General features: G+C 41.7%; 1 protein-coding gene across 1 annotated transcript in view; it reads left to right on the top strand.

The window, feature by feature from the left end:
• The window catches only part of WDFY3 (WD repeat and FYVE domain containing 3), a 121,101-nt gene extending 101,050 nt beyond the window's left edge, over positions 1–20,051 (top strand). The window contains exons 50-65 of the mRNA XM_059826993.1: positions 170–289; positions 1,102–1,219; positions 2,414–2,520; positions 3,294–3,447; positions 5,930–6,021; positions 6,354–6,566; positions 8,670–8,817; positions 9,863–10,017; positions 10,458–10,616; positions 12,192–12,371; positions 13,497–13,679; positions 14,558–14,654; positions 15,715–16,044; positions 17,108–17,219; positions 17,577–17,774; positions 18,578–20,051. Of these exons, the coding sequence (XP_059682976.1) occupies positions 170–289; positions 1,102–1,219; positions 2,414–2,520; positions 3,294–3,447; positions 5,930–6,021; positions 6,354–6,566; positions 8,670–8,817; positions 9,863–10,017; positions 10,458–10,616; positions 12,192–12,371; positions 13,497–13,679; positions 14,558–14,654; positions 15,715–16,044; positions 17,108–17,219; positions 17,577–17,774; positions 18,578–18,698 (2,487 nt within the window). The 3' untranslated portion in view covers positions 18,699–20,051. The remainder of the gene's footprint in view (positions 1–169; positions 290–1,101; positions 1,220–2,413; positions 2,521–3,293; positions 3,448–5,929; positions 6,022–6,353; positions 6,567–8,669; positions 8,818–9,862; positions 10,018–10,457; positions 10,617–12,191; positions 12,372–13,496; positions 13,680–14,557; positions 14,655–15,714; positions 16,045–17,107; positions 17,220–17,576; positions 17,775–18,577) is intronic.
• Positions 20,052–26,484: the final 6,433 nt, after the last annotated feature.

The following is a 26,484-nucleotide window of genomic DNA, read 5'->3' as shown; positions in this document are numbered from 1 at the left end:
CATTGAAAATGCAAGGAGAGGGACTGTAGTAAAAATAGAGTGAGCATTGTAATATTGAATTAAGTTTTATATGTTTGGGGAGAGCTGAATGCTTTGACAGTCTGGCAGCGTAGACATTTGATTGTTGTAAAGTGAACACTTTACAGTGCTGTTATCTGTCTTCCTTAAGAGAGGAGAAATCAGTAACTTCCAGTACCTGATGCACTTAAACACTCTGGCGGGCAGATCCTATAATGATCTCATGCAGTACCCTGTCTTTCCCTGGATCCTCGCAGACTATGATTCAGAGGTAAATAAAATATCTTGTCTGCCTTGTCAAGTAATCTTTTATGTGTTGGAGGTTTTGCAGATATTACAGCTGGCTCATACTGCCTTGGTAAAACCGAGGCTTATCTTTATCACCAGTTGTTTGATTTCATCTATTTTGTAATGTTCCTCCCACTTATCAGGGGGTAGGATATTAGAGATTCTCGGCTGTCCCATGTGGGTAGGTGCTTGCCTGCGCTGATTTTACAGATGTTACTGGACTGTGCACAGGTGAGGGCTGGGATACATAGCTTGTTCTAAGGCAGTTGCCTCTCTAGGTTGCAGCAGTTCCTGTAAGTCTTTGCATTAGCTTTCTACTGAATATCCTGAAGGACGTTATGCCCACAGAGAAAGCATGCTTGTCCAGAAGACTCTGGAAGGGGCTGCTGTGAAATCTGGTCCCATGGTGAAGAATTTGCTTTTGAAAAAGATGAAACATCCTATTAATGCTTTTGTGGGCAGCTCTTGCTATCAGCCAGACCATAACATAAAATATTGTTAGGGCGCATGTCAAGTATTCAAGAACAGAATTAGGGGGAATTGGGGAACGGGGTGAGGGGAGCAGGGCAAAAATTACCCGGAGCCCAGATGTGACTTAAAATAAAAAACAGACTCGCTTAGATCAGACTGAAGGACTGTTTTAAGCATATCCAACATTGCACCTACTGTGTGTGTAGAAAACAAAGATGACAGCCTTAGGAAGTATGTGGTGTTAAATATGGTCATCTACAGTGTAGAAAGGGTTTGTTTGGTTTTTGGCTTTTTTCATAAAATTGGTGTCTTTTATTTTTAAAGGAACTGGATCTTACAAATCCCAAGACATTCAGAAACCTGGCCAAGCCCATGGGAGCTCAAACAGAAGACAGGCTAGCCCAGTACAAGAAGCGATACAAAGATTGGGAAGATCCCAATGGTAAGTAACGATACATCCTGCAGGAAGAGCAGAGGGACATGTGCCTGTCACATGATGGGAGGGAGTAATGGATTTTTATATTATGGGTCAAGAGGTCTGGATGTGGATATGCAGAACTCTACTGTGGTTTTTAGTGATTCTTCAACAAATACTGAATTAGAGCAAAGGGACGTTGGTTTTCTTGCTGTGTTGTTTGTTTTAAATCCAAACGATGGCTTTTGTTTATATGTAAAAATAAAGCCAAAACAGTTGCACATTCAGAACAGTTTAACATTGTCTAAAGGCTAGAATGGGCAGGCATGTGAAGCACACAACCAGCTGTCTGTACTAAGACAGTTTGAGTGCTGCTGCAAGAAAAGAAGTTGTACAAAGGAATGGGAATACTTCTGCATTAGTGGTACTCTAGCTTTTTCATTTCTTAATGCATGTTTTTTTGGTAAGGAAACAGTGCTTTCTTAGCTAAAAAAAACCCCTCAGAATGAGATGCGATTAAGTTACATATTCTTGATTTTAGAGCTTCTTTATATATTGAAAATAAAACTTGTGTGTTTGGTAAGGCAGCTATTATATGATACTATACGATAATAAATGATACTGTATGATATGATTCTTCTTGTGTGCTTTTATTGAAGGCACAAGCCTGTTTAACTACTGCAGTGCTGTTCTGTATCTAACAACAGCAGGTGGCAAAGACGTTCATTTCTAGAAATGAATCAGTATGTTCTAAGTGTATTTATGCAGACTTTTTGCCAGGAAATTAAGAAAGTAAAAGCTGTACAAAATCTGTAGCCAACAATTCTGAGTTGTATTTCTGCCCAAGCCTTTAATTCCAGAGTAACCAATAAAACTAAAAGTAAAAAAAAAAAAAAAAGTTTCTGCAGCAGAAATCACCATAGCTGCGCTGTAACATTTCAATTAGTTAAAATAAAAAATGACTAGCCATTCAGTATCGCTCTGCAGAAGCGCATTGAATTAGGGCTGCTGGACTGCAGCCAAACCTCAAGTAGTGGCCATGACAAAACATAAAGCTTTCAGATTCTCAAGAATGAAAATTACAAATGCCAATTTAAAATGTGTCTGAGGTCACAGAGTAATTAAAATGCCGCACTAATTTAATTTTTTTTTCAGTTAGTACTGATTCTGTCACCTACCTGCTTTATTTGTTCTATGTTTATGATTTCTAATCTTCTGCAGGGGAAACTCCAGCTTATCACTATGGGACGCATTATTCATCAGCCATGATAGTGGCTTCCTATCTTGTCCGGATGGAGCCTTTTACTCAGATTTTCTTACGGTTACAGGTAAAAATTACATCGCTTCACTTTGTGTTTCTTTCCTGCTGTATGTTTGAGACCTAAGTGAAAAATACGATCAGTCAGCTTTGTTTTCATCAAATATGGTAGAATAAATATTTTTAGTCTGGGCGTTTTTGATGTTTCTTTGTAAAAGATGTCATAGAACTTGCATTTTCTCTTTCTTGTGGTTTGAACATTTTTCTGAATGTATGTGGAACAAAATATCAGTAGACAAAAACCAAAGCAAGTTTTATCATGAAAAATACTTTGCTCATCATGCTTTATTTGTCTGTCATTGAAAGAATCATATGCCAGTTGTTTAGTTCTGTGCTGGAGGTGTTGAAAGATTGTAATTTTAAACGAATATGTCTATCTAAAGAGCCATTTTAGTACTGAGTGTTAAAATAAACAAACGTTCGTAAAGCCTGGAATTGTTTGCCAGTTTGATGGGTTTGTAACATTACATGTCAAATATTTTCCTAGACAGAAGCCATCAGGCAAAAAGATTTATGTTTCTCTGGAAGTGACTAAACTTTGAAATAGGACTAGATTACTCTCCTCTTAAAATTCTGTATGTCTGTATCTCAGTGCTTTATGTGTGCTGTTATTGTGTACCAAAAAGTAACACAGCTGTTTAAATCAGTTGTGTTAAAGGAAGAAATGTGCTACATTCTGTAGTGTCTTTATTAGGCAGAGGATGTTCTGGTTTGCTGCCTTGGCAAAATCTGCTGTGCTGCAAGATACTCTGATGCTGACATGCTTCTCGCTCTGTCCCACAGGGTGGTCACTTTGACCTGGCTGACCGAATGTTTCACAGTGTACGGGAGGCTTGGTATTCAGCGTCGAAGCACAACATGGCAGATGTGAAGGAGCTCATCCCAGAGTTCTTCTACCTCCCTGAGTTCCTGCTCAATTCCAACAATTTTGACCTAGGTAGGCAGAAAGAGCTTGATAGCATTGCTGCGGGTGCGAGAGCAGCGCCGGACAGTCCGACATGAGAAAACTGTCTCGTAATAGGGGCAGAAAAAGATCTGTTTAACTGCATGGAAAAATGATAGATGACTTGCACGTTCTGACATGGAAGCATAAGCGGGACTACTTCTGGCATTTCCTGATACTACATGTTTATTCAACATTATGTTTGAAAGTCTGAGTGATTCAGATCTCATGATTTTGAGAAGAGTGTAGCAGGAATTCTTATTTCCGCTGTGATACCTCAGATTATTTTTTTTCAGATTTATCAGACTTACGGTATTTTCTCAAGCAGTGAGCATTCATTTTAAGCAGTTAACGTGAAGTTTGTTCTGAGAATTGCTGAACAAGACACTGAAATACCCAAAGAGGATTTTTGTTTGGAGTGGCGTGTTTTAGTTGATTTTTGGGGTTTTTTTACCAGTTCAAAACACACAGAGAGTCATGTTTTACCTGGAGTTTCTCTGGTTTGCATTTTTCTCCATGTAACTTGCTACTCCGTGATGGTGTTCACTATCTTTTTTGCATATTTTCTTAAGCTTTGCAAAATCTGTTTGACAGTCTTCACTTTTAGAGCTGCTTCTTAAAAGTATTCCTATAGATTTTGTTGTAATGTCGCAGTTAGCTTTAGTGAGAGTGGTTATTCAACAGGAGTCAAATTTCACACCTTTTGGCCATGGGAAATGCGTGTTCCTTAGTATTTATGTCACTCTTATCAGTGGCATTAAGCTCTTATTTTCTGAGCTCTGTGCTGTGAATCTAATAGCAATACTAAAGGTGCATCAAGTCGTAGGTTTTAACGGTCTCAAATCCTTTATTCAAAATGTATTGTAAGAGATTGGAAGCACACCCTTACAAAAACAAAAGCAATACAAAAAGAACAGCCCGCAAAACCTCTCCCAAGTGTATTTCACGCAGAAGGGTATGGCCATTACCGGAAAAATGTTGAGGTCTTGTCTACTTAGCTCTGTCTGATGATCTTGGACTGTGACCATCAGAAATTCTTCATTGAGCATTTGGAACAACAGCAGAAAAGGTTTTGTTATGAATGACTGTCAAGCACTGTGTAATACTTTTGGTTGTGTTAATTCGTAGCAATCCTGCTCCCCTCCTCCCCAGATAAAGAGAGGAAGATGCAAGCAATGTTTCTGTTGGAGCAAAGTACTTGGTACTTGTGCACCCCTGTAAACCTGGAAATATGTTGGTGTTCCTCTGAGCTACTAGGAAGCGTGGAATTGTCTCTTGGCAACAAGCGACAAAACAAGAACGTAACTGGGAAGCCTTAACAAATACGTTTTTAGTAATCGCAGTGTGCCACCATTTACTGTTCAGAGTGGGAAGGGAGCTATCCGGGACCCAGATGAATGTATGTGGCCAGACCATGCCCGGGGGAATCACCAGTGTCCTCGGGTATGAAGCTTGTGGAGGATACCAGTTAGCTCTTCACTGCTAGGAAATTACTATTTAGCCTGTACTCCTATGATGTGTAGCCATTCTCATGGGTAAAACAATAATTCCATTCCTTGATATAGAATGTTTGTATTGTGAAGAAAATAAACCCTGGGATGAAATACTGTTCCACCAAGGCTTCTCCGTACAGTTTGCTGTTACACTGTCTTGTACTGGGATTTATTTTCTTCAAAATATACTCGGTTGTCATGCCATTGCTGTATACATACTAAACAGACACCAAATACAGGAAATTACATCCTCTCTTAAATTGGGGCTGGCATGTTTATTGCAGTTTTCCTCATAGAATCAGAACAAGGAAGTCAAAAAGAGATCAGAAAATGAACCTTGCTATGCTGATTCCTCTGGGTGCAAAATGGACAGCTGCTATGGTAGCAGTTCCCAGTAGCAGGGTTGGCCGCTTAGGTGCGAGCCAAACTAACAGAACAAGGTTCTGGTGTGCAGTGATTGCAGAAGGCTGTTGTTTTCATTAACTTTCATGCACTGCAGTGGGTCTTTCCCAGGACAGGGAGAGAAAAGCAGAAATTTACTTAAATGGAAAAATAAAGACAAAATAATCATGTTCCCAGAGCACTTGATGGGGAAACATAAAGGTTTGGAGTTCAGACTGTACATTATGAAGTTGTGAAGACTGAGGAGGACTAATCTATTCAATGCCTCTAGCTAGAAGGGTAATGTTTGTTTTGAAGACCGTATGCTGAAACGCTATCATCATTTTCAAAAGTCTTAGCAAGGATTATTTGAATTCTTCCTCCTGCAAGCAATCTTACATGAACAACGGAGGCAGAATTTTTCGTGTTTTATTGCCTAACATTTAAAAATGACACAGTATTTTAAAGAAAAGACTGAAATGGCTTCCTTTATAAAGGAAAGGTGTTACAATTTGATTTTTTTTTAATAAATTTTTTTCACCATTGCTGTTGCAGTGCAGTTTCAGTGCTTCTCTCCAAATTTTTCTTTTTTTTTTTAATAGGTTGCAAACAAAATGGCACTAAACTTGGTGATGTAATACTCCCCCCATGGGCAAAAGGAGATCCTCGTGAATTTATCAGAGTTCATCGGGAGGTAATTTGCATTTTAATAATGACAATAGAAGACATCAGTTGGGATTTTCCACTGCATATTAATCTAAGCTCAGTTCGTGCAGTCACAGCTACTAGCCAGTCCATGAGTTCTGGGTTGATGGCTAATTGTTGCAGAGGTCTGTAGAACCGATGTTTCCTCCCCTTCCTTTTTGGCTAGGGAGTACGCTGAGGCAAGACTTGCTTCAGTGAAAAGCTTTATCAAAACATAACAAGTATATGTCAAAATATAGTCTGTGTTTTTCTTTGTGGCAGGTGGAGTAGACAACTGATGACCGATATGGCTCGTTTTAATGCAAGCTTTTTGAATTTCAGGCTCTGGAATGTGACTTTGTGAGTGCACATCTGCATGAGTGGATTGACTTGATCTTTGGCTATAAACAGCAAGGTCCTGCTGCTGTAGAAGCTGTAAATGTCTTTCACCATCTCTTCTATGAGGGGCAAGTGGACATATATAACATCAATGATCCATTAAAAGAGACAGCTACCATAGGATTCATTAATAACTTTGGACAGATACCAAAGCAGGTATACCCTTCGTAGAATTCTTATTTGCCAGATGACACTCAAATTGAAATGCGTTAATATAGAATGGCAAAGTGTTTTAGGAGTGGAACTTCCTGGGAGTGTTTTTCCATAAATAATCTTCCAGTGATGTGAAGTTATTTACATTTCCATCATAAATGCAATGAAGATCAACTTTGGGCTTTGCTTGTGAGATTAGAGATGTGTTTTGTTTTTTGTTTTTTTTTTTTCCTTGGTACCCTTAAAATAAAGGCGAAATGAGTTATGGTTCAACTCTAAAAATCAGCATCAAAAAAATAAGCATATTACTGCTGCAAAGTCAGAGGGGAGTAGTGAAAGTTCAGCTTCAAAGTCATGCCTAGTGTTTAAGTATTTTAAGTTATCCTGTAATAAAATAATTTCTATAAGAACTGATGCTTCCTTTTTTTCACGCCAGTCTCTTGGCATTTTGCAGGGCTTGGCCACATCTTTTATTTGAAGAATCTGTTGAAAAAAACCCTCAAAATTTAAATTAAGAAGATTGGCTCTTGTAGGACACCTATAGTTAAGGAGCTATACAGACACATTTTTGGTGCAGCTTTAAAGTTCGTGTTCTCTTTAAGAGATTACATTAAATTATGAAATGTAATATTAAATCTAAAGTTTTACTCTGTGGGTTTTTAGGTTTTTTTTTGGGGGGTGACGTTTTCTTTCTCCCTCTTTTTTTTTTTTTTTTTTTTTAAATAGGCATTTCTGTAGGGGTTTTTTTTGCTGTCCAGTGAAACTTTAAAAAACTTTCCTGCATGGAGATGTAACATGAGGACTACATCTTCTTTATCCCATCTGTTCCATCAGTAACGCCCCTAGTACTTCTGTTTCCCATTTAAAAAAGTTGTACTGCAAAACGTTGCAGAGCTGGTGCTGCATTTGGAAGAGGGCTCTCGCAGACTCTGCGAGGGTTCTGAGATGCCGCAGCCTGGGGGGGCAGAACAGAATGAATAAGCAAGAGGAATGGTTGCTCAAAGGAGAAAGGAGTTTGTTTTTTTTTCTTGCTGGAACTGGCATTTTTTGAGATCAGTCTTCCGTGTGAACGCTGTGTGATGTGCCTTCTCTCTCCATCTTCTCATAGCCCAGCCAGACGGGAGGCATGCTGTAGTTCAGGGAGAGCTGTGGCACGTAGGCCTCTTGTTACCCTTCGTACCCAGAGTGTAGGTGCGAGCAGTAGAAACGTGTGTGCATGCTTGTAGCTCAGCTACCTTGGGCTTATGCATGTTCCCTCTGCTTTGGATAGGCAAACAGGTAACACATCTTGAAGGGCTGTGAGGAAAAGAACTTTCAGCCTTGGAATTTCAGTTCTCCTTTCAGGGTTGTAATAGCCTCTCTGCGAAAGAGTAATCGAAATCTTACAAACCACCACGCAATGTTTATATTTGTCATTTACATATTATAATACATAGCATCTACCATCCAAGAAGTTTATTATGAATTTTTCACGTGATAAACCTTAGTGTGTGTCATTGATGATCGCGGCTTATTAGAAGCGATGATTGGCTTGTTTAACGCTGTCTGAGATACTAGGAATGGTCACTGAAGCAGTAAAATGGAAATTCAGTCACTCGTCATGAAAAGCTAGGTGGAAGATAATCAGGTGCTAAGATGCGTTTCTTCTGTGTGATTGTCATATGCGGTCTGATTACGTGCCCACCCTTGCTGTCACTCTGTTCTTTGGTAGCCTGGCTGCCTCCAAGTGCGTGAGCTGCTGTTCGTGGGACAGAGTTTGTTTCAAAACCAAAACTTAGCTTTCAGTTTGTCCCAGGTTAGAATTTAACACCGCGTTACGCATCAGCTTTGGGATTTTTGCTTGCTTTACTTCAACTGCTTTTGCAACTTGGAGGTAGCTTTAAAAATACTTGCTCGTTATGTCCTTGTTGGATTTCATATTATCTGTTGAAGTCTTCTTGAAGTGGTTGCCATAGGTTATTAGTGAGTACTGAGAACAGTTAAGTAACATTTGCTGACCTGCAGAATTTTTAGAAGGTAAATTGGATGTACTGATGATCCTTTGTAAGCTTGTGCTCTTGTAAACCTGTAATCTTTGATGATAATTAATTTCTTGATGAATTTCAGCTCTTTAAAAAACCACACCCACCAAAGCGTGTTAGAAGCCGACTGAATGGAGAGGCTGTGGGAACCTCTGTGCCCCCTGGTTCCACAAGTGACAAGATTTTTTTCCATCATTTGGACAACCTGCGGCCATCTCTTGCCCCAGTGAAAGGTAAACTGTAGAACCACGGTAATTATTCCTGTTTCTTTGCCAGAGCGTATAGAGTTTTAGCGAGATTGTCCTTTTCCATGTTTTGCTTAGTTCTAATGTTCTTAACGCCTGTACTTCTGTGAGAAAGACAAATTTAAAATACCCTAACGCTGTAAGATTATGTTCTTAGTTACCTTAAAGTGTACTTGGGAAGCAACAAATCTGTGCCGGTTTAATATAACTTTTTTAAAATAGAGGGATAAAACTGGGCCCAAGCGCCTCTTTAAAGTTTTGATTTAACAAACAATATTCAGGGTACATTGAGGCTATCGCAGGCTCAGAAGCAATTTTTGTGATTGTCGTAGCAGAAGGATTCTTTATCGTAGTGCCAAGAAATACTGAGAAATGTTGGCAGGAAAGGGTGGTGTTGGTAGCTGCACTGAGACGAAAAGAGGTGGGTTTTGACTTAATATCTGACATTGGACTGAACAAAAGTTAATTGTCTGAGGCAGGTAAATGCTACCAAGTGATTTCTTTCCTAGTTGATTAAATGAATCTGTGCCTGCCTGCTGTAAAGAGAGAAGGACGTTCTATTACATAGCAGGGCTACACTCTAAGACAGGAAATTAGAAAGCACTCATCTATATTTGCAAAGCTTGGGGAAAAACAGGTAGTATACCACGGGCTGTAGTCAGGAATGTGGCCTGTGGGAACTCTTGGCCAAGATGTTGGAATCGATACCAAAACCTTTTTTTTACTTGTGCCAAAAACGGTACGATCGCTTTTAATGACCACAGACATCTTGTCTGAAGAACGCTTTGTGCAGCATCGCAGATGGGATCAGAGCTATCTGTGATCCTCGGCGTATTCTCGCCACTACTGATGGTGCTTAGCCCTGCATTTGTAAGGAATAAAGCAAGAGTTGCAATTGTTGCAGTTGAAACAAAGATTTGTATAACATAGCCAACACAGAGATCCTGCTTTTGCAGAGCAGCAGATATTTAATGGGATCAGATAGTATTTGTCTGTGCTAGCAATAAAACATAACACCATTTTCTTTTTTTAGAGCTCAAGGAGCCTGTGGGACAGATCGTGTGTACTGATAAAGGCATTCTGGCAGTAGAACAGAATAAGGTTCTCATCCCGCCTACGTGGAATAAAACTTTTGCCTGGGGCTATGCAGACCTCAGCTGTAGACTGGGTACCTATGAGTCGGACAAGGTTTGTAATCTGAAATCTGTCTCGGTGCTGAATGTACCAAAAGCAATTAGTACTCAATAGTGAAAAAATCTAACAATGGAAATTTATTTCACGTGTGAATGAAGTAATGTACTGCATATGTTTTATTGCTCCCTATCCTGATGGTTTTCATCAGAATGCTGGCAGAATGACATAAACCAATTAATAATAATTTTTTACCAGGTCTGCAAAACATGAATGAATTAAATCTATGCAGTTACAGCTCATGTCTCATGTTCTCTTGGGAGGCATCTTATGGCAGAGGCTGGAATTGCTTCTGTTTGAGGAAAAACTGCATAAGGGGTAGCAGTGATAGAATAGTTACTTAATGGTCCAGTGTGCAGGGTGGCACTCAGGTTTTTATTTTTGTTCTATGGCACACTATCCTGCAAGTAATTCTTCTTTGTTTTCTTTATTTTTAGGCAGTAATTGTTTATGAATGTTTGTCAGAATGGGGTCAGATACTGTGTGCCATTTGCCCCAACCCCAAACTAGTTATCACTGGAGGAACAAGCACAGCGGTGTGTGTGTGGGAAATGGGCATCTCCAAAGAAAAAGCTAAAGCCCTCACACTGAAACAGGTAAAATACAATAAAGATGCCTTTTACGTAAATTGTATTACAGGATCAAAGGAATTATGAAAGGGGTATTGCTCACATAATAAGCTTTGAAACCGTGAGTCCAGCAGACCTTTGGAGACCTGAGTAGTCGAGGTACTGATCTGCATTGGAAGTGGGCAAAATGTGTCTTTAAAATTGCATCGTTTTTAAGGAGAGTTGATCACCAGAAGCTTTTTGGAGAGATGGGGAATTTAGCAGCGATGTTAACAAAATTATACAGGTGTGTTTTGTGAAATCATCTGCTATATTGTAGTGTTGTATGCAAAACAGCCCTATCTGAAAACTGTGTCAGGGAGGGCAGTGAAGGAGACTCTCTTAAAGGTTCATTTTCCTTTTCTAATTTTTTTAAATTACTTTTTTCTGTAAAAATATGTCTATTTAAATTCCGCTGCTGCACAAAACTTTGCTCTTTCTGGCAGTGATGTTTGTGGAGCAGAGTATACTTGTTCAGGATGACCTTAAGTTGTTCTTGCTTTGTTAATTCAAAACATCAACTTTGACTCTAACAAACGAGCACCCGTGCTTTAAAGTCAGTTGCAGCTAAGTGCAGAGTAAGTCTTGTGTGTTTACTTACAAAAAAAAAGAAACCACAAAAAAACCACAAAACCCACCCACAAACAACAACAAAAAAATCCCAACTACCTCAAAATATCCTAGAAGCTGTGTATCATTGTTATAGGTAGCTAGGTTTTTAAGTGTTACTGTTCCTGTTAGCATCTTAATAGCAGGACTCTTTCCGGAGGAAAGCTTCCACTCAAACTTAAGGGAAGAAATTTAGGGAATGATTTAATAACTTCCCTGGCGCGGTCTCCAACAACTGTCCAAAGCTGTGTTTCCAAAGTGTTTTACTTCATAGTGTTTAATCTTGCACTGTTCTTATCTTGAATTTCAGGGCAGCATGTTGAAGGTGGTTTACTGTAATTCAGCCAATGATTTTTAACTGAGTAAGCTGCAATAATCTGACTGTATTCCAGACTCCTCTTCCAATGGTTAGGTTAAGCCTGAAACATAAAAGCAGAGTCTAATACAAGTAGATTCTTGTAGTTTTCTCCTCCTTCCAATTGACTTTGCCTTTTTGGTTGCAACTCTTTCTTGTCTCTTTTATCTTTCCTCAGACACCAACAGAAGTTTATATAGGAGTCCTTTCATACTTACAAAGAATTTCTATTTTCAGAATGTAATTTCGGGTGCAGCCTGGAACACATACTGACCCTGTAAACAGGCTATTGAGGCAGATGGAGGATGTAGAATGGCTGGGAAATTTATTTTTGGTTTATTTTTCAGTAGAAGGCTATATAACATTACATCCTTGAAATTTGGTTTTGTGAGAGTACTTTTTAAATGGAAAAAAATATTACTGCTATCATTTTCAATTGTGAAAATAGTTGCCAACTGATTACTTGTAAGTCAGGTGCGTCTTCTGATAGGATATTCGTGTTTACATTATCTGAATCTTTTCAGATAAGTGGATTTAACGTAGTAATTTTTGTGCTCTCTCCTGATTGTAGCTTGTTCCTCCTGACTTGTGTTTTGCAGGCATTACTGGGTCATACTGACACCGTCACATGCTTAACAGCATCGCTAGCTTATCACATAATTGTGAGTGGATCACGGGATCGCACCTGCATCATCTGGGATTTGAATAAACTCTCTTTTCTAACACAGCTTCGAGGTCACAGGGCTCCAGTTTCAGCACTCTGTATAAATGAATTAACGGTAAGACCCAAATACCATTCACTAATGTGCAGTGGGAACAGCAGCAAGAGTCAGAAGCTGTTGAACCAAAGAAAAACAAGCTAGGCTCTTCTGTTAGTTTTGGCAAAACTTGCATAACTCATCTGAAAACTAATTAGCTGGTTTAGGGAATAGTTTGCGTCTTTTGTCCAGAGGCGCACATGGGTTTATTCCATCCAGAGCAGCTTGAGCTCGGAAGGGCTTATTAACAGTGCTGTCAGCGGAATAGCTAGCATGGCGTTCAAAGTGGGTTGTCAGACCTGCCACAGGAACTAAGAAAAGATTTTGATATGTGACCTTGGTTGACTTCTGTTCTCTTACGCTTAATTTAAAGGAAGCAGAATGTACCTTGGATGAAGCTGCAGTGACAATTGTAGCAGAAACAGGCATATCCTAAAAGCTCGTCTCCCTGGTGGTCCCATAAGTTACGGGTTGCCATTTATCTGGCTCTCATGCACATCAAAGAATTTGCCTGAGTTGAAACTTTACGTAGCTGATCTATCAGGGCTGGATGGACCATGTCGCAACTGGAGCAGATGTAGTGGTTGAAATCAAGACAAAATGGGGCTGTAATGCAAGGAGGGGGGAGGCAGGAGGCACAGTTTATTAGCTGCTAGTAGTCTGGTGGTTGTAGCGTTGCCAGCGTTTTAGACTAGACTGCAGTTCCCATTTCCCCTCTGCACTAGTTTGGACCATCTCTTGCTCGTTTCCCAGTAAGGAAGCAAATGAAATTTAAGGCGGTACATGTTTGTGGAAAAAGAGCGGAATCAACATGAGCAGAGTCTTTGAAAACTGAGAAGGGAAAGTGCTGAAAATACGTGGTTGGATTGTTATGCTGTGAAAAGTGGAGGAATTGGTCTACTCATTGTATGCTGTAAATACAACAAATAGGTTGCTACTAAGTCTGGTTTTCTATGTACAATTTTAAAAAATGCATGTCATCCTAAAGATTTGTTTAGGTGGCCAAACTCAGCTTGGAATAGAACTTCCTGAAAAGTGCCAGCCTTGATGGCTGAGCTTGGCTTATAAATGAACCTGGCTTATATTTTTGCTGAAGAAAACCTGAGACTTGTATTGAAATATGGATGTGTTATTTGTCTTTGCCAGGGGGATATTGTATCATGTGCTGGCACTTACATCCATGTATGGAGCATTAATGGCAGCCCTACCGCAAGCGTAAACACTTTCACTGGCCGAAGCCAGCAAATAATGTGTTGCTTTGTGTCAGAGATGAATGAGTGGGATACCCAGAACGTCATAGTAACAGGACACTCGGATGGAGTTGTCCGGGTAAGTACCAGAAATCACTGCTTGGAGAAATAAGTTTACGCCGTAGTAGTAGCAGTTAGAGAAGTCATGTCTATCCAACACAGTGGCCTGGCCAGTACCGGAAGCAGTGATGCTATACTTGGGTGCTCCACCTGAGCAGCTAGTCCTGCAGGAAGGAGGGAGTCCAGGCTGAGTAGACGATGCAGGCTGTTGGTGGTGCTGGAACCAGCTGTGCCGTTTCTGCACAGGGTGGTGCACTGTATCCTGTCCACAAGTTAGATGGACACTGAAGATTGGAAAACTCTTTCAGTGAGCTGACATTCCTATGCAGCCTTTCAGTTTTCTTCTTTTCGATGCACCTGTTGTGATGTGGTAACTAGCAATAGTCAGCAGCATACATTTTCCTTCTTGCTCTACTTTGGTCACTTTTTGGTCACCAGCTTTCATGCCTGGAGATTGTAGTTTTCATTCACCATTTTTGTTCTGCACACCTTGAGACAATTCATTTTGCTACCTAGAAAGAAAAGAGGAACTTTGTGGCATCTCTGATCACTGCGAGTCTAACCTGATTTTCAGTACTTTGCTGTGTGCAGTCCTGGGTCTGCCTTAACCAGAGTCTGCTGGTCAGATTGCTATGTGGAGTGGATTTTTTTCATTTGAACAGCTAAGATGTTAAATAACAGCACAAGACTTGTTCACTTGTCATTCAGGCATGAACACAAATGTCCTTTTATGGTATCTAGCCCCCCAAAACCAGGGCTTAGTATGGAGGTGTGACCTGCCTCTCCTGCTGCCGGTGCAAATGCACAGTTCTAATAAGCCATCTTAACTCTAGAAGTAGCTCAGAAGAAAGCTAAGAGTTCAGTATGTGCCATTTTGCTTATCCCCTGTCCCTCCAGTTCTGGCGGATGGAGTTTTTGCAAGTACCAGAAACACCAGCTCCAGAGCCTGTGGAAGTGCTGGAAATGCAAGAGGATTGTCAAGAAGCACAAATAGGTATGTCTCCTGACAAGTGTTTTGTATTTGCCTTTTATCTGATCTTCGCTATATGTAGGTAAAATCCTGCAGTTATACAGTGCAGAATGGACGATGGAGATTTTGTCTCAAAAGACAATAGACATCCGGTGGGCATAATAAATAGAGCATCCGAGTTCTTTGTTCACCACCTTGCTTATGGTAGTTTCATACTGCTATGAGTAAGAAAAAAATCATGCTCGTCATAGCTTTTTTTTTTTTTTCTGTGAAGATTGAACTTTTCTCTGTGTGGTTGTTTCTGCTGTTGGTGAACCCAATGGATGCTACCATTGTCCAAAAGCTAGATTTATTTTTTATTTTGAAATGGAATTATAGCATAACAGCAGACTTAAAAATCTACTGATGGAACAGCATGCTGTTTAGAGAAGCAATGCTGGCCATATCATTTTACCCTGTTAGAAGATTTTGGTCCGTGCTTGATGGGTGTTTCTTTTAGCCATCTCATCTTCCTCTTGCCCTCTTCGTATTGAAGATAAGATCTGGATTTGGATCTGGATTGCATGATACTCATTAGTAATTATTATATGAATACCACTCTTCTTTTTCAGTGTCACTAGGAATATAAATATCTTCAATAGTTGCTTTTTTTGTATTAACAAATCCGTTATTAACAAATCTGCATCGTGTTTCTCAGTCAACCGGAGTTTCAGCATAGCTGACTGTGCTTACTTGTGTAAGTTTTGCTGAAAGGCAGCAGGATTTGGTTTTACTAATTTGAGCATTTTTGAAAATGTTGCTCATTGTGTCTATCGTAGTCTACCTCAGATGGACTATTGTAGGAAACAGCTTCAGCTAAGGAGTGCTGTTTTCTGACGGACCAGTGCAAAAAAGATGGATAGTGAGATTCAGCTCCTACCAGGAATCACTGCAAAGGCTTTGAGACGCCTGCATGCAGTTTCCCTCTAGTCATGCTGTGGTGGTATCTGTTGGGTTGTAGGTAATGCAGCAGCAGAATAGGGAAAAAGCTCAAACTATAAGCAGTCTTGCCAACAATGTCTTCTCTCCTGTTGGGTGAATCCAGGGCAGGAAGCCCACGAAGAGGACAGCAGTGACTCTGAGGCAGACGATCCATGCATAGGCCAGGACACGAAACTGCAGGAGAGCCAGAGTCAACCAAGCAGCACCAGCCACAGGCCTCGGTCATCATCAAACAGAGCAGCAGCAGCATGGTCAGCAGACAGCGGCTCTGATGATTCCAGGCGTTGGTCAGACCAGCTCAGCTTGGATGAGAAAGATGGCTTTATCTTTGTGAATTATTCTGAGGGACAAGCAAAAATGCATCCCCATGCTCAGGTTAACCACCCGCACCCCAGCTATGCTGAAGCACGGCACTACAGCAAGCTTAAACCAGGTAATAGAAATTGGGCACGTTTCCTCTGTCAGGTAAAAGTGCTGTTAGCGCTGACCCATAAGGCAGTCTCTCTCTGTCTATGCAGCTTTGAGCAGGGTTAGCTGATAAATTCCAAAATGGTCAGTGAAGAGAAACATTTGTGTGCAAAGGTTGCACGTTGTTCAAGCTTGTCTTGAGAAGCTGTGGACAGTTTACCCTGGCCGGCAGCTAAGCTGCTCGCTCGCCGCCACTGCCACCACAACCCCCTGCAGCGGGATGGTGGAGAGAATAGAAAGAACAAAAGCAAGGGAACTCGCAAGTCGAGATAAGGGTAGTCTAATAAGCGAAGGAAAGAGGAAGACAAAACAAGTGGTGCAAAGGCAATCACTCGCCACCTCCCACAAGCAGAATGATGGCCAGCCAGTCTCTGAGCAAATGGCTGCCTTCCCCAAAAACCCCTCCTCTCAATTTTATTGCTGAGCATGATGTTATATGGTGTGGAATATCCCTTTGGTCAGTTTGAGTCATCTGTCCAGCTTGTGTCCCCTCCCAAGTTATTGCACACCTCCAAACTCCTGATGAGGGGTGGGAGGCAGAGCGGAATGGCGGAAAAAGAGAAAACCTTGACGCTCTGCAAGTACTGCTGAAAAACAGCCATCAAAACTGTTTTAGTCACATACCCAAAACACAGCATCATATCAGCTTATATGAAGAAAATTAATGACAGTTGGAAATCTATGTCTTGACTTTAAAAATATAATAAAAAATGAAGCTATCCCAGTCCTGTCAGGCTTTGGTACAGGGCTTCCCTGTGTATGTCACCATTCTCTGCAGCTCCCAACTGGACTTAGAGAAAATTGTAGGCTCTGTGCATTGTTTTGTATCCTCTCCTTTCTTACATGTATTGGGGAGCAGTTGAACAATGTGTTTTCCCTGAGTGAAACTTGAGTCATAGACAGTTATTGCTGGGGGGAGATTTTTTCTTTCTACCAAGTCACACATACAGGTATGTTGGGGGAGGAGGGAACAGAAATGAGAACAAGCAAATTTGCTTTTTCCCCTCCTACTTCCCACTTATTTCTAGGATACAGATGGGAGCGTCAGTTGGTGTTTAGAAGCAAACTAACTATGCACACGGCATTTGATCGCAAAGACAACGCACATCCAGCAGAAATCACTGCACTCGGCATCTCTAAGTGAGTAGTTTGCAAGCGATTGCTTAAAACATTTTTTTCAGTGTTGTCAGCGGGAAGCGGTACGAACCAGCCATTGTTCTTTGCATAATGCTGTTTTGTGGCGCTTCTGCTGAGGGCAGCCTTGTTCAAGGACTGAGATTAAAAAAATACTAAAATAAGTAGACTTACTCAGCTGCATTATGTTACACAGAGTGTTGTTACAGCTCCGTTTCTCAGTCAGACGAGGCTAACGTGCACATTCGTTACTATGCCAGTAGTTGAACATATTGCATATTCTGACGTGTAAAACCAGTCATGGATGCCTGTGCATTACTGTGCCAGAGTTGTTGCAGGAATGCTTTTGCTTTTTTCTTGCAGGGATCACAGCAGAATTCTTATTGGGGATGGTCGAGGCAGAGTGTTCAGCTGGTCTGTAAGCGATCAGCCTGGCCGATCTGCAGCGGATCACTGGGTGAAGGACGAGGGGGGAGACAGCTGTTCGGGCTGCGCAGTCCGTTTCTCACTCACTGAGAGGCGTCACCATTGCAGGAACTGTGGACAGCTCTTCTGCCAGAAGTAAGCCAGCCAACAATCTCCTTTTGGGCTCTTTTTCATACAGTATATTAGGCTGGGTAAAGCTGTTGCATACCATGGAACCCTGCTGAAAGGCTGAGGTTTCCTTTACCAAAACAGAACTGATGAAGAAAAAACATCAACACTCTCAAAACTTCCAGGGAGGAATTAGAAAAGACAGACTAGCCCCTTTATAAATCCAGTTAGCAAGACAGGTATCAGGAGAGAATGAAATCTCCTTGCAGCTTTGAAAACCTTCCTGTCACCCATCTGGGAAAAACTCTACATGAATGAACTTAGCAAAGAAAAAAAAAACAGAAAACAAGCAAACTTCTTTTGCAGCAACTAGCTGTTCTTGTCAGTCTACAAGCAACCCGGTCAAAATGTGCAGGACTGTAAGGATGCTGATTTAGGAGCGAGTAGCGTGCGGCTTCAGACAGGAAAATGTATGACACAGAGGATGTATTTGAGCTCCCCTTACTCAGGAACTGAGGTGGGAGTCTTTTCTCTGGTCCGCTGGGTCAGAGATGGTATTTCTAGTTTCATCTGTGTAGCTATACTTTTTGAGTCTAAGCTGGTGACAAGAGCTGTTTTTAAGCTATGCCTCACGCAGAGTGATTGCATTGATTCTGTGGTGATCATACAAGTTAAATTCTGCTTCTGCCAGAATTGCATTTCTTTGTCAAGATAAGTTTGGATGGTTTTCTGGTATTTGAAGTCATGATGATAATTTCCACACCTGGATAGAAAATGTCCAGGTTGGGAGAGGACCTGTGTTGACAGCAATGTGTTTTTTTCCTCTACAGGTGCAGTAGGTTTCAGTCCGAAATCAAGCGTCTGAAGATTTCATCACCAGTCAGAGTCTGCCAGAACTGCTTCTACAACCTGCAGCATGAGCGGGGTTCAGAGGAGGGGCCCAGAAATTGATGGGGTCCTGGCCAACGGAGACCCCATCCAGCATCCAACCCCACTGTCACTCCAAGAACTAGTGAGAGTATCGTGCAGTGATCGGAAGGGATTAGAATATTGTCTGTTTACACTTAAGTTTATACTGAGTTTTAAGCACTAAAAGTAAAAAGGGATCATTGAATTGATTTGTGTTGACAGAAGGTGAATGAGGCAGCGTAATGAAGCGAAGAGCAAGGCCCAGGAAGAAATGATTAATAACCACAAATCCAATAGAACTGTCAACCCCTAAACCTATGTTGACGTGGCTATCGAGAAAATCCTCACTTATCCTAAACACCCCTTCTTGTCTTGTTTTTGTAGAGCTAGCCATCTTTATCGGGGGGAGGGGGAGGGCAAGGGGAAGGCTTTTTAGAAGATAGTTGTAAATCTGCCTTCTTCGCAAGCAATTGTGTATATTGTAAATAGGTATAATGGCCTTTTTATCTAAATATGAACTTAACTGCCTGTTACATGGGACTTCAGATTAACCACTATACTTTGTGTGGCATCTTTCTCTCATCTATCAATTTAAATATGAATGTTTAAAAAAAAGAAAACAAACAAAAAAAAACCAAAACGGAAAACTCAAAGGCATTATGCGTATTTCTGTTAAAAATCCAGTCTGTGCATGTTTGTTCTTTCAGTTGCCCACAGTATCTTAATTTAAGTAAGGCTATTCATAGAATTAATAGAATTACATGGATTTTTTCAAAAGAAAACATTTTTGAGAATAGGACTTGGAGTATTTTATTCTAGCTGTAAGATAACCAGGAACTAAATTGTACACTTGTGTTGCATTTTATACCAAACTATTTACCACCTCAGTGTTGTTCATATTTAATAAGGCCTCTTTTATACATATGTCAGAGCTGCAGTTTTGTTAATTACTTAACGTTCATTAGCAGCTGATTCATGCAGTGCAAGAACCAGCTTTGTACCTTCTTTAGTCAATAGCGATTGGCTTGCATATAGGTACAGAATGAATTCCTTGTGCATAAAATTTAACCGCTGTTGTCCTGTAGCTTGTTTGCAAAAAAAACTTTTGGAACAATAGGCATTGCTCTAAAACAGGGTGATATTAGTCATGTCAGAAATGCTTCTAAGAGCTATCTTCGTGTTTCAGCACATGGCATCAACTTGAGGACAGCAGTAGATTTCCATTACGGTTTTTAAGTTCCAATATGAATTTAATTGCAGTATTTTTTTACTACTCTGTCATTTATTTTGCACTACATGTGGGATGAAGTAGAGACACTGATATCCACTGGGATTGGAACACGTGCATCGGATAGGCCCACGGACTTAATTTCTGAATGAGGTCTTGCCAGTGGGTTTTTGGTCGGGGCTGGGGGTGGGGGGTGGGTGGGGTGTGGGGAGCAGGGGGCAGGCTGGTGTTTGGTTTGGTTTTGTTTTTTAACGTATGTGTATATATTTTGTAAATGGGTGACAAACTGATCTAGATCTAGGTATATTCACAATGGATTCTTTTAAATAGCGGTAAGGATGTGACGCAAACCAACAGAAGACAGGTGGCCCCACTTTTGCTCTGCTAGTACTTCAGCGAGTGTCTTCACTCAAGATGATGAGGATTATCCTTCACTTGGAATGATTTGGGCAGACTGGCCCTGGGACAGCAAATGGTTAAAACCAGCACTGTCAGAATTGCAGCATTGAAAATGCCAGACCTTCAGTGGTGGTGTGAGCTCCTTCCAGAAGGTCCTTGGCACTGCTGGGGCACGCCTCTCTTCTCTTGATTTGAGCTTCTAGCGGTGAATAATTTCTTAATCCTGACCACTTACTATTTACCCTGGTATCACATGTTTATGCACTGAAGGTTAAATATGTATTTTGATACATGTTTGTTTATTATGTATGTGCTGGTCTGTAAAATGAGATATATTCCTGTTTTGGTATGTATACTAGGTCCCCAAATGAACAGAAAGGCTTCTCTAGAGCCCTTGCACACTGTTGAGTAAATGCAGGTTTGTTGAGATTAGCTGACCCAAATAGATCCCTTTGGATCCAAAGAGTGATGATCAAGTAGCCTCGCTGCATGGCTACCCTGACAGATTTGTCCCTAAAAACAAGAAGAGGTCCTCAGTAAGCATATGCGGAGCACTGAATTTCTGTGTTCAGCTGTTCTAACGTTGCCTTCACCCTTCCCAAAATGATGCGAAACCAGCATAGTTCAGAAGACAGGCTAGTGGCCTTAACGTTTTCAGTTTGAAGAAAAGGCTCTTTTAACAACTCTTAAATGCCTTTGAGTCCACAGAGCTTTCTTCCCCTTGCCTCCAGATTTCAAATCAAAACCAAATTTAAGGAAGTCTTCTTTTCTGCGGACTGGAACTTGTACAGCCACATAATTAAACCCTAATGAAAACAAGGTTCATGGCAATAACACTGATATAATCTAAACACTAAAGCAAACAGTTGGCATATAGTACTAATGCGGGGTCATGAAGATAGCGGGCCGTCAGCGAAGAGGTAGTCGACTGCGTGCAGCTACATTGGCACATTGTACGGGTGTTGTTCTACGCTTTTGATGTTTGGCAGCGTACTAAAAAAAATCAAGGTCATTATTGTTTAGAAATTCTGTAGTGTAGAGGTTAGTCCAAATTTACATTTTGCAAACAAATCACTACAGCCCTCTGACTTAATTCTTCGGTTGCGCTGTTCCAAAAACCACATTCTTGCTTGTAGGAGGTGGAGGGGGAAAAAACACACCTGCTCGTATTTCCTCTGGCAGCTGGTGCTGTGGGCAACTGTTTTGTTCACTTGGGAGTGGGTTTTTTCCATTTCTTTCAAGCTTCTAATGCAAATACTTGCTTTCTTTTCCATGTAAAAATCTGTTGAGCAAAAATATACTCATGTACACTAACATTAGTAGACTGTATTCTCTGCAAGTACCTCACATGTCTTCTCCTGCCTTGTTCTCTGTAGTATACTTACTCATGTACTCTTAGCATTCGTATGTAGTGTGCAACTGTAATGTCATGCTTATGAGAGGGGGTTGGCTGCCTCCAGCCGACATTCATCAGTTCAATAGCAAAACACTTTAGATAAGTTATTTTGCACTTTCTTATGTATAAAATTGGTAGAAACTTATATTTGCTTTGTATCATTTAAAGACTCCTTTTGTTTCAGTAAATGAACTGTGTACAAAATATTTATGCAGTTAAAACTGTTTTTAGAAAGTATTTTTAATTTCAGCAAGTTTGGTTACTTGTTGCATGACTATTAACACAGCTGACTTTTTGTGTCAGTGCAATGTATATTTTTTTTGTCCTGTTATTAACTTGTAAGCCCTAGTTAAATGGCCATTTATTTGTACAGCATCAGGAGTAAATTGAAGATAACTGGCTAAGACTGGAGTGTGGAATTTTGTACTATATTGCAGAATCCAGTATCTGTTTTTTGGTGGTTACGTAAAAGGCCTGACGATTTACTATCTAGTGTGCAATCTGTGATATCTGAATGTTCATTGTATATTTGTCTCCAATGCAAAAAGGTAGAGTAACACAATTACAACAATACATGATTAAATGCAATAGTTCAGGTACTGAAGTATTTTTTTCATTTCAAATAAATACCTGCTATTTACCACCAAAAAGCTGTTTTGCATTTGTTGGAAAGACGCAACATTTGCAGTTGAATAAAGGTTTTTAACATGGGAGTGGTAACTAGCGAGTAACATGTTTCTATGTCGTCACGAGGAGTAAATTTCTATTACTTGTTACGATTTTGCTTTCTGAATGTGAGTATGGTCAGCCACAATGATGCAGTGTGAAATCATGTCTCTCTGTTTATTCTTTTTTGCTTTGTAAGTGTCATTGTAGAGTGTGAAGCCAGCAGAATTTGACAGTGTGTAGAAGAATAGGCTGTACCAGTATAGAGAAAGCAGACAGAAAAGAATGATTTAAGTCATGCTGGATAAGGACAGTGGAAGAGGAGAAAGTATCAAAATCCAATTTAAGTCATCTTGCCTGAGGAGAGAATGACTACTAGAGCAGAACTTGACCTTATCTGGTGAGAAACAGCCCAGGATCCCCAAATGTTGAAATATTTTACTAATTCTTCAATCCATTTGTATCCCCTTTTCTAAGCTGGTAGTGCTAAAGAATGTGGGGTTTCATGTTGGCAGTTAATTGTGTGCCAACGCTGGTGGCTAACTGTTTTTCTCTAACTAAAAACCAGGCTTTGATGCAGTTGGGCCTACCGTGTTCCTTTGCTGATGAGCACCAGAACTGACATTGCATTCTTGGTACTTGACAGTAAGTGATTTCTTTTGGTTGTAAAAGAAAAGGAACATCTACCGATGAACTTAACTGTCTGTGCTGACTGCGTTTAACTGCTTCCATGAACTCTTTGGGGTTTTTAGTTATATTTAAGTGTGCTCTCAAGCAGTAGTTACAGAAGCAATTTCCATGGCCTTCCTAAGCCATTATCTTGGTTATATAGCATTGGTAATGTCCACTTTTCATGTGCTCAAGTATTTCGCACTCAGGGATTCCCATATTTTAAGTCTTTTCATACACCGAAAAGAATGTTTCCTCTTTAACCGTTATGGGGCAATTAGTGTACTTTTTGGCATACCTCCAGACACTTGACAGCTGTAGCCCAGCATGCTATTCTGCTGTCATGGAACAGGTCACGACTGAATTTCATCAACGCATTTTGAGCCAGTACACCATGCTGACTGTGGGGTGTAGGGTGTGGCATCGCTGCCCACTCTTTGCGGGGAGAGATGCCCTCCTCACAGTATTTCAATGTCATTTTCCCAGGGGCAAAAACGAGTTAGCTAACCTAATATGGCACAGATCAGAGAAGGTGGCTAACTTGTGCTTAACTTGGTACAGCGTTTTGAATGGCGCAAAGCACGTGCAAGCAGTGTCACATCCTGCCTGTGGAGTGCACCTCACCTCTGCCGCTTGCGGAGCCTGATGGAGGCCATCGCTCAGCTTTGGGAAGGTGAGCCAGCCTCACGGGGTGGTTTTGTGGCCCTCGTGTGCCCGCAGCACCCCAATGTGCACGTGCTCCTCTGCACCGTGGCCAGCCTGTGGCCTGTCCAAAAACTCCTTTCCACAGGTCTCTGAGAAGCCTGCCTTGATGAAACAAAAAAAATAAATTGCCCTTTGAGTTTTCTGAGTGGGTTGTGGAGCCAGATGTGGAGTGCCGTGGCCGGAGCTGTGCTGCTGCCTGTGGCATCCCCCAAGCGTGGTGGAGAGTGGAGGTGCTGGGAGCAAGCATGGGGAATTGGCGTGGGCCACAGTCCTGGCAGACCTTTTGATCTGGAAAGTGCAGTCCCATCCCTGCCCCATGGAGCCCAGGCTTTGGTGTTGACATTAAGATAGTGCAATTTAGAGTCCCTGTTGCAAATCAATAGGGTGTTGTGAGAGTTAGTTTGGCTCCTTTCTGTCTGGACAAACAAAATGGTGTTTAATTAGGAAAGCCGTAGCCTTTTGTGAGGTTCCTGTGCTAAACCTGGGTCCGGGAGAAGGAAGAAAGGTGCATCTGTTGGGTGTGCCTGTTCACGAAGGTCTGTAGCTATCTGGTTTGGGGGGAGCGGGAAGTTGTTATGAACTAAAGAATGTGGCATTTCATTCTGTGGTAGCTCTGTAGTCCATTGTTAGCAAATCTGTGGCCGATTTGCTGTGACCAAATCGTCTTTCATCACAGTTGTGATGACTTTGACAATTCAGAAAGGTGAGGTTTGGAGCATGCTTTCTAGGCTCACGTGTTTTGTGCTGTATACCATTGTAAAATATGCGTATGTATTTTTAAAAGATTGCTGGCAGTGGAACACGTCTGTCTCCATGCCAGGAGACGGTGTTGATTCACGGCTGAGGTTAGCGTGCCACACAACGTGGAGAGGAGGACGGGGTAAGTGAGTGCAGAAACAGGACTGATGTGGTGGGACCCAAATCCTGCCCTGTCTTTCTGGGAAAGTTGAGTGACGTCGCACTGGGTGCGTGGCTGGCCTCAAAGAAAGGGGTATTTGCGAGTAAATGGAACCAAACTTGAACACGGCCACTGATGAACACAAGCACAATCGTGCCTGCTTGAGTCCACCGCAGCCCCTGGCATGCTGCCCCAGCTGAGGCCCTCCGTGCTGTGGGGCAGGCAGGCCAGCGGGAGATACAACGTAGTTTTTCAAAGTGTGAATGTCTAGGAAAAGCTGTGAAGTCATTCTCGCATGGAGATGAATGACCAAAAAATGTAATGACCACATTAAATAAAGGGTAAAACCAGGCTGCCAAGAACCAGTGGTAGCTCAAACCCAACTAGTTTTCCAGGTGCTGAGCCTTCGGGCTGTCCCACTGGCACCTTCCCCGGGGAGGAGGGCCTGCTCCCTCCCCACTTTTGGTGCAACTGCAGCCTGTGCCGCCTACTCTGCTCTGCTGGGCAGAGCTGCAGGGAGATTAAAGCGCTGCAGCTCTGAGCAAGAGCAAAGATGACCTCTGGGCAAGAGTATGTTACAAATGTAAATACTGATGTATGTTTTACGTGTGCGTGTGCACACAGAGCAAGGCTCTTGCCCAATAGTGGTGACGAAAACCCTGTGTCATCAGCCACGACCCCCACCCTGTGCAGGTAGGCTGGGGTGGGGGTGTTGACACAAGCTCAGCTTCAGGAAAAGCTTCTAGCCCTTCCCGGGGAGCCAGCTTCTGTGAGCACCCCAGGGGAGCGCAAGGACAGCTTTCCTTAAAGCTTGGCTGCTCCCCCAAGACCGTCCTGATGAGGTTGGGCAGGGAAGCACCATGGTGACTCGGCCGCCACCCCCCTCTTCCACAGGTGTGCATGAACCAGCAGGTCACTGCGATGCTCCTTGCAGGACAAATGCTCCGATTGCGGAGTAACCTGGGAGCCGTTTCCCAACTACTGTGACAGGGCAGGCGCGAGGAAAGGGCAAAGCTGTCTGGCGGGTTTCCCGACACACTACCCAACTCTTAAAATTCACCTACCTGAGCAGTGATTACTATGTGCTTACCGCCATGGGATATATGCATATATCTAAGAGCTGATCAGCTCTGAACTGAGCCGAGAAGTGGATTGGCAACAATGGATAACAAAAAAGGACTCGCTTTAGTCCTAAAAGGAAGGGCTGGGGCTCAGCTGTAGGAAACTGCTAGGACTTCACTGAAGTCAAGGCTGTGCCTTTCAAGGGAGAGAGAGTAAAAGCAGGTTTGAGTTCAGCTGTAAAAGCAGTAGTAATTAAAAATAATAATGATCTCAGGGTTACTTCTGTGGATGAGTTAAAAGCCTTGGCTGTTATTTTCTCCTTATCATTTCTTTTAGGATAACTGAAAAGTCTTGAATCCATGCAGAAGCCAAAATATATTCTCCTATTTGTTTCTTTCCACTGTGTCACAGGACGACATCGCTCACCATGACAACTACCCAAGCTGCTTTCCCACTTCACAAAAGAGTTGTTTTTTTAAGATGGACTTCTTTTAGAAAGCTTTCTGATTTCTTGGTATTGTAATATATCAAAATACGAAAGACAAAAATAGCAAGTTAGAACATGTCGCCCTGATGCAGCAAAGGCCATGGACACGGGCGGAGCACAGAGATAGAAGGTACTTTGCACTGGTTATCACTGGGTGAATGTCTTTGTAGGCAAGGCCTTGGTTATCAGGAGCTTTTTATGGCAGGGGCTGAGGCCCAGGGCTAACAGGACAGTCACGACACGGCTTGAGAAGCAGAAACTTTTCTGGTAGTTTGCAGTGCGGTGGAAGAGAAAAAAATCCATTTGTAGTGACACAAC

Source organism: Gavia stellata, chromosome 19 (genome assembly GCF_030936135.1).
Source record: "Gavia stellata isolate bGavSte3 chromosome 19, bGavSte3.hap2, whole genome shotgun sequence".
NCBI lineage: Eukaryota > Metazoa > Chordata > Aves > Gaviiformes > Gaviidae > Gavia > Gavia stellata.
Note: the sequence above shows the minus strand (reverse complement) of the source record. Positions and strands in the feature narration are given on the sequence as shown.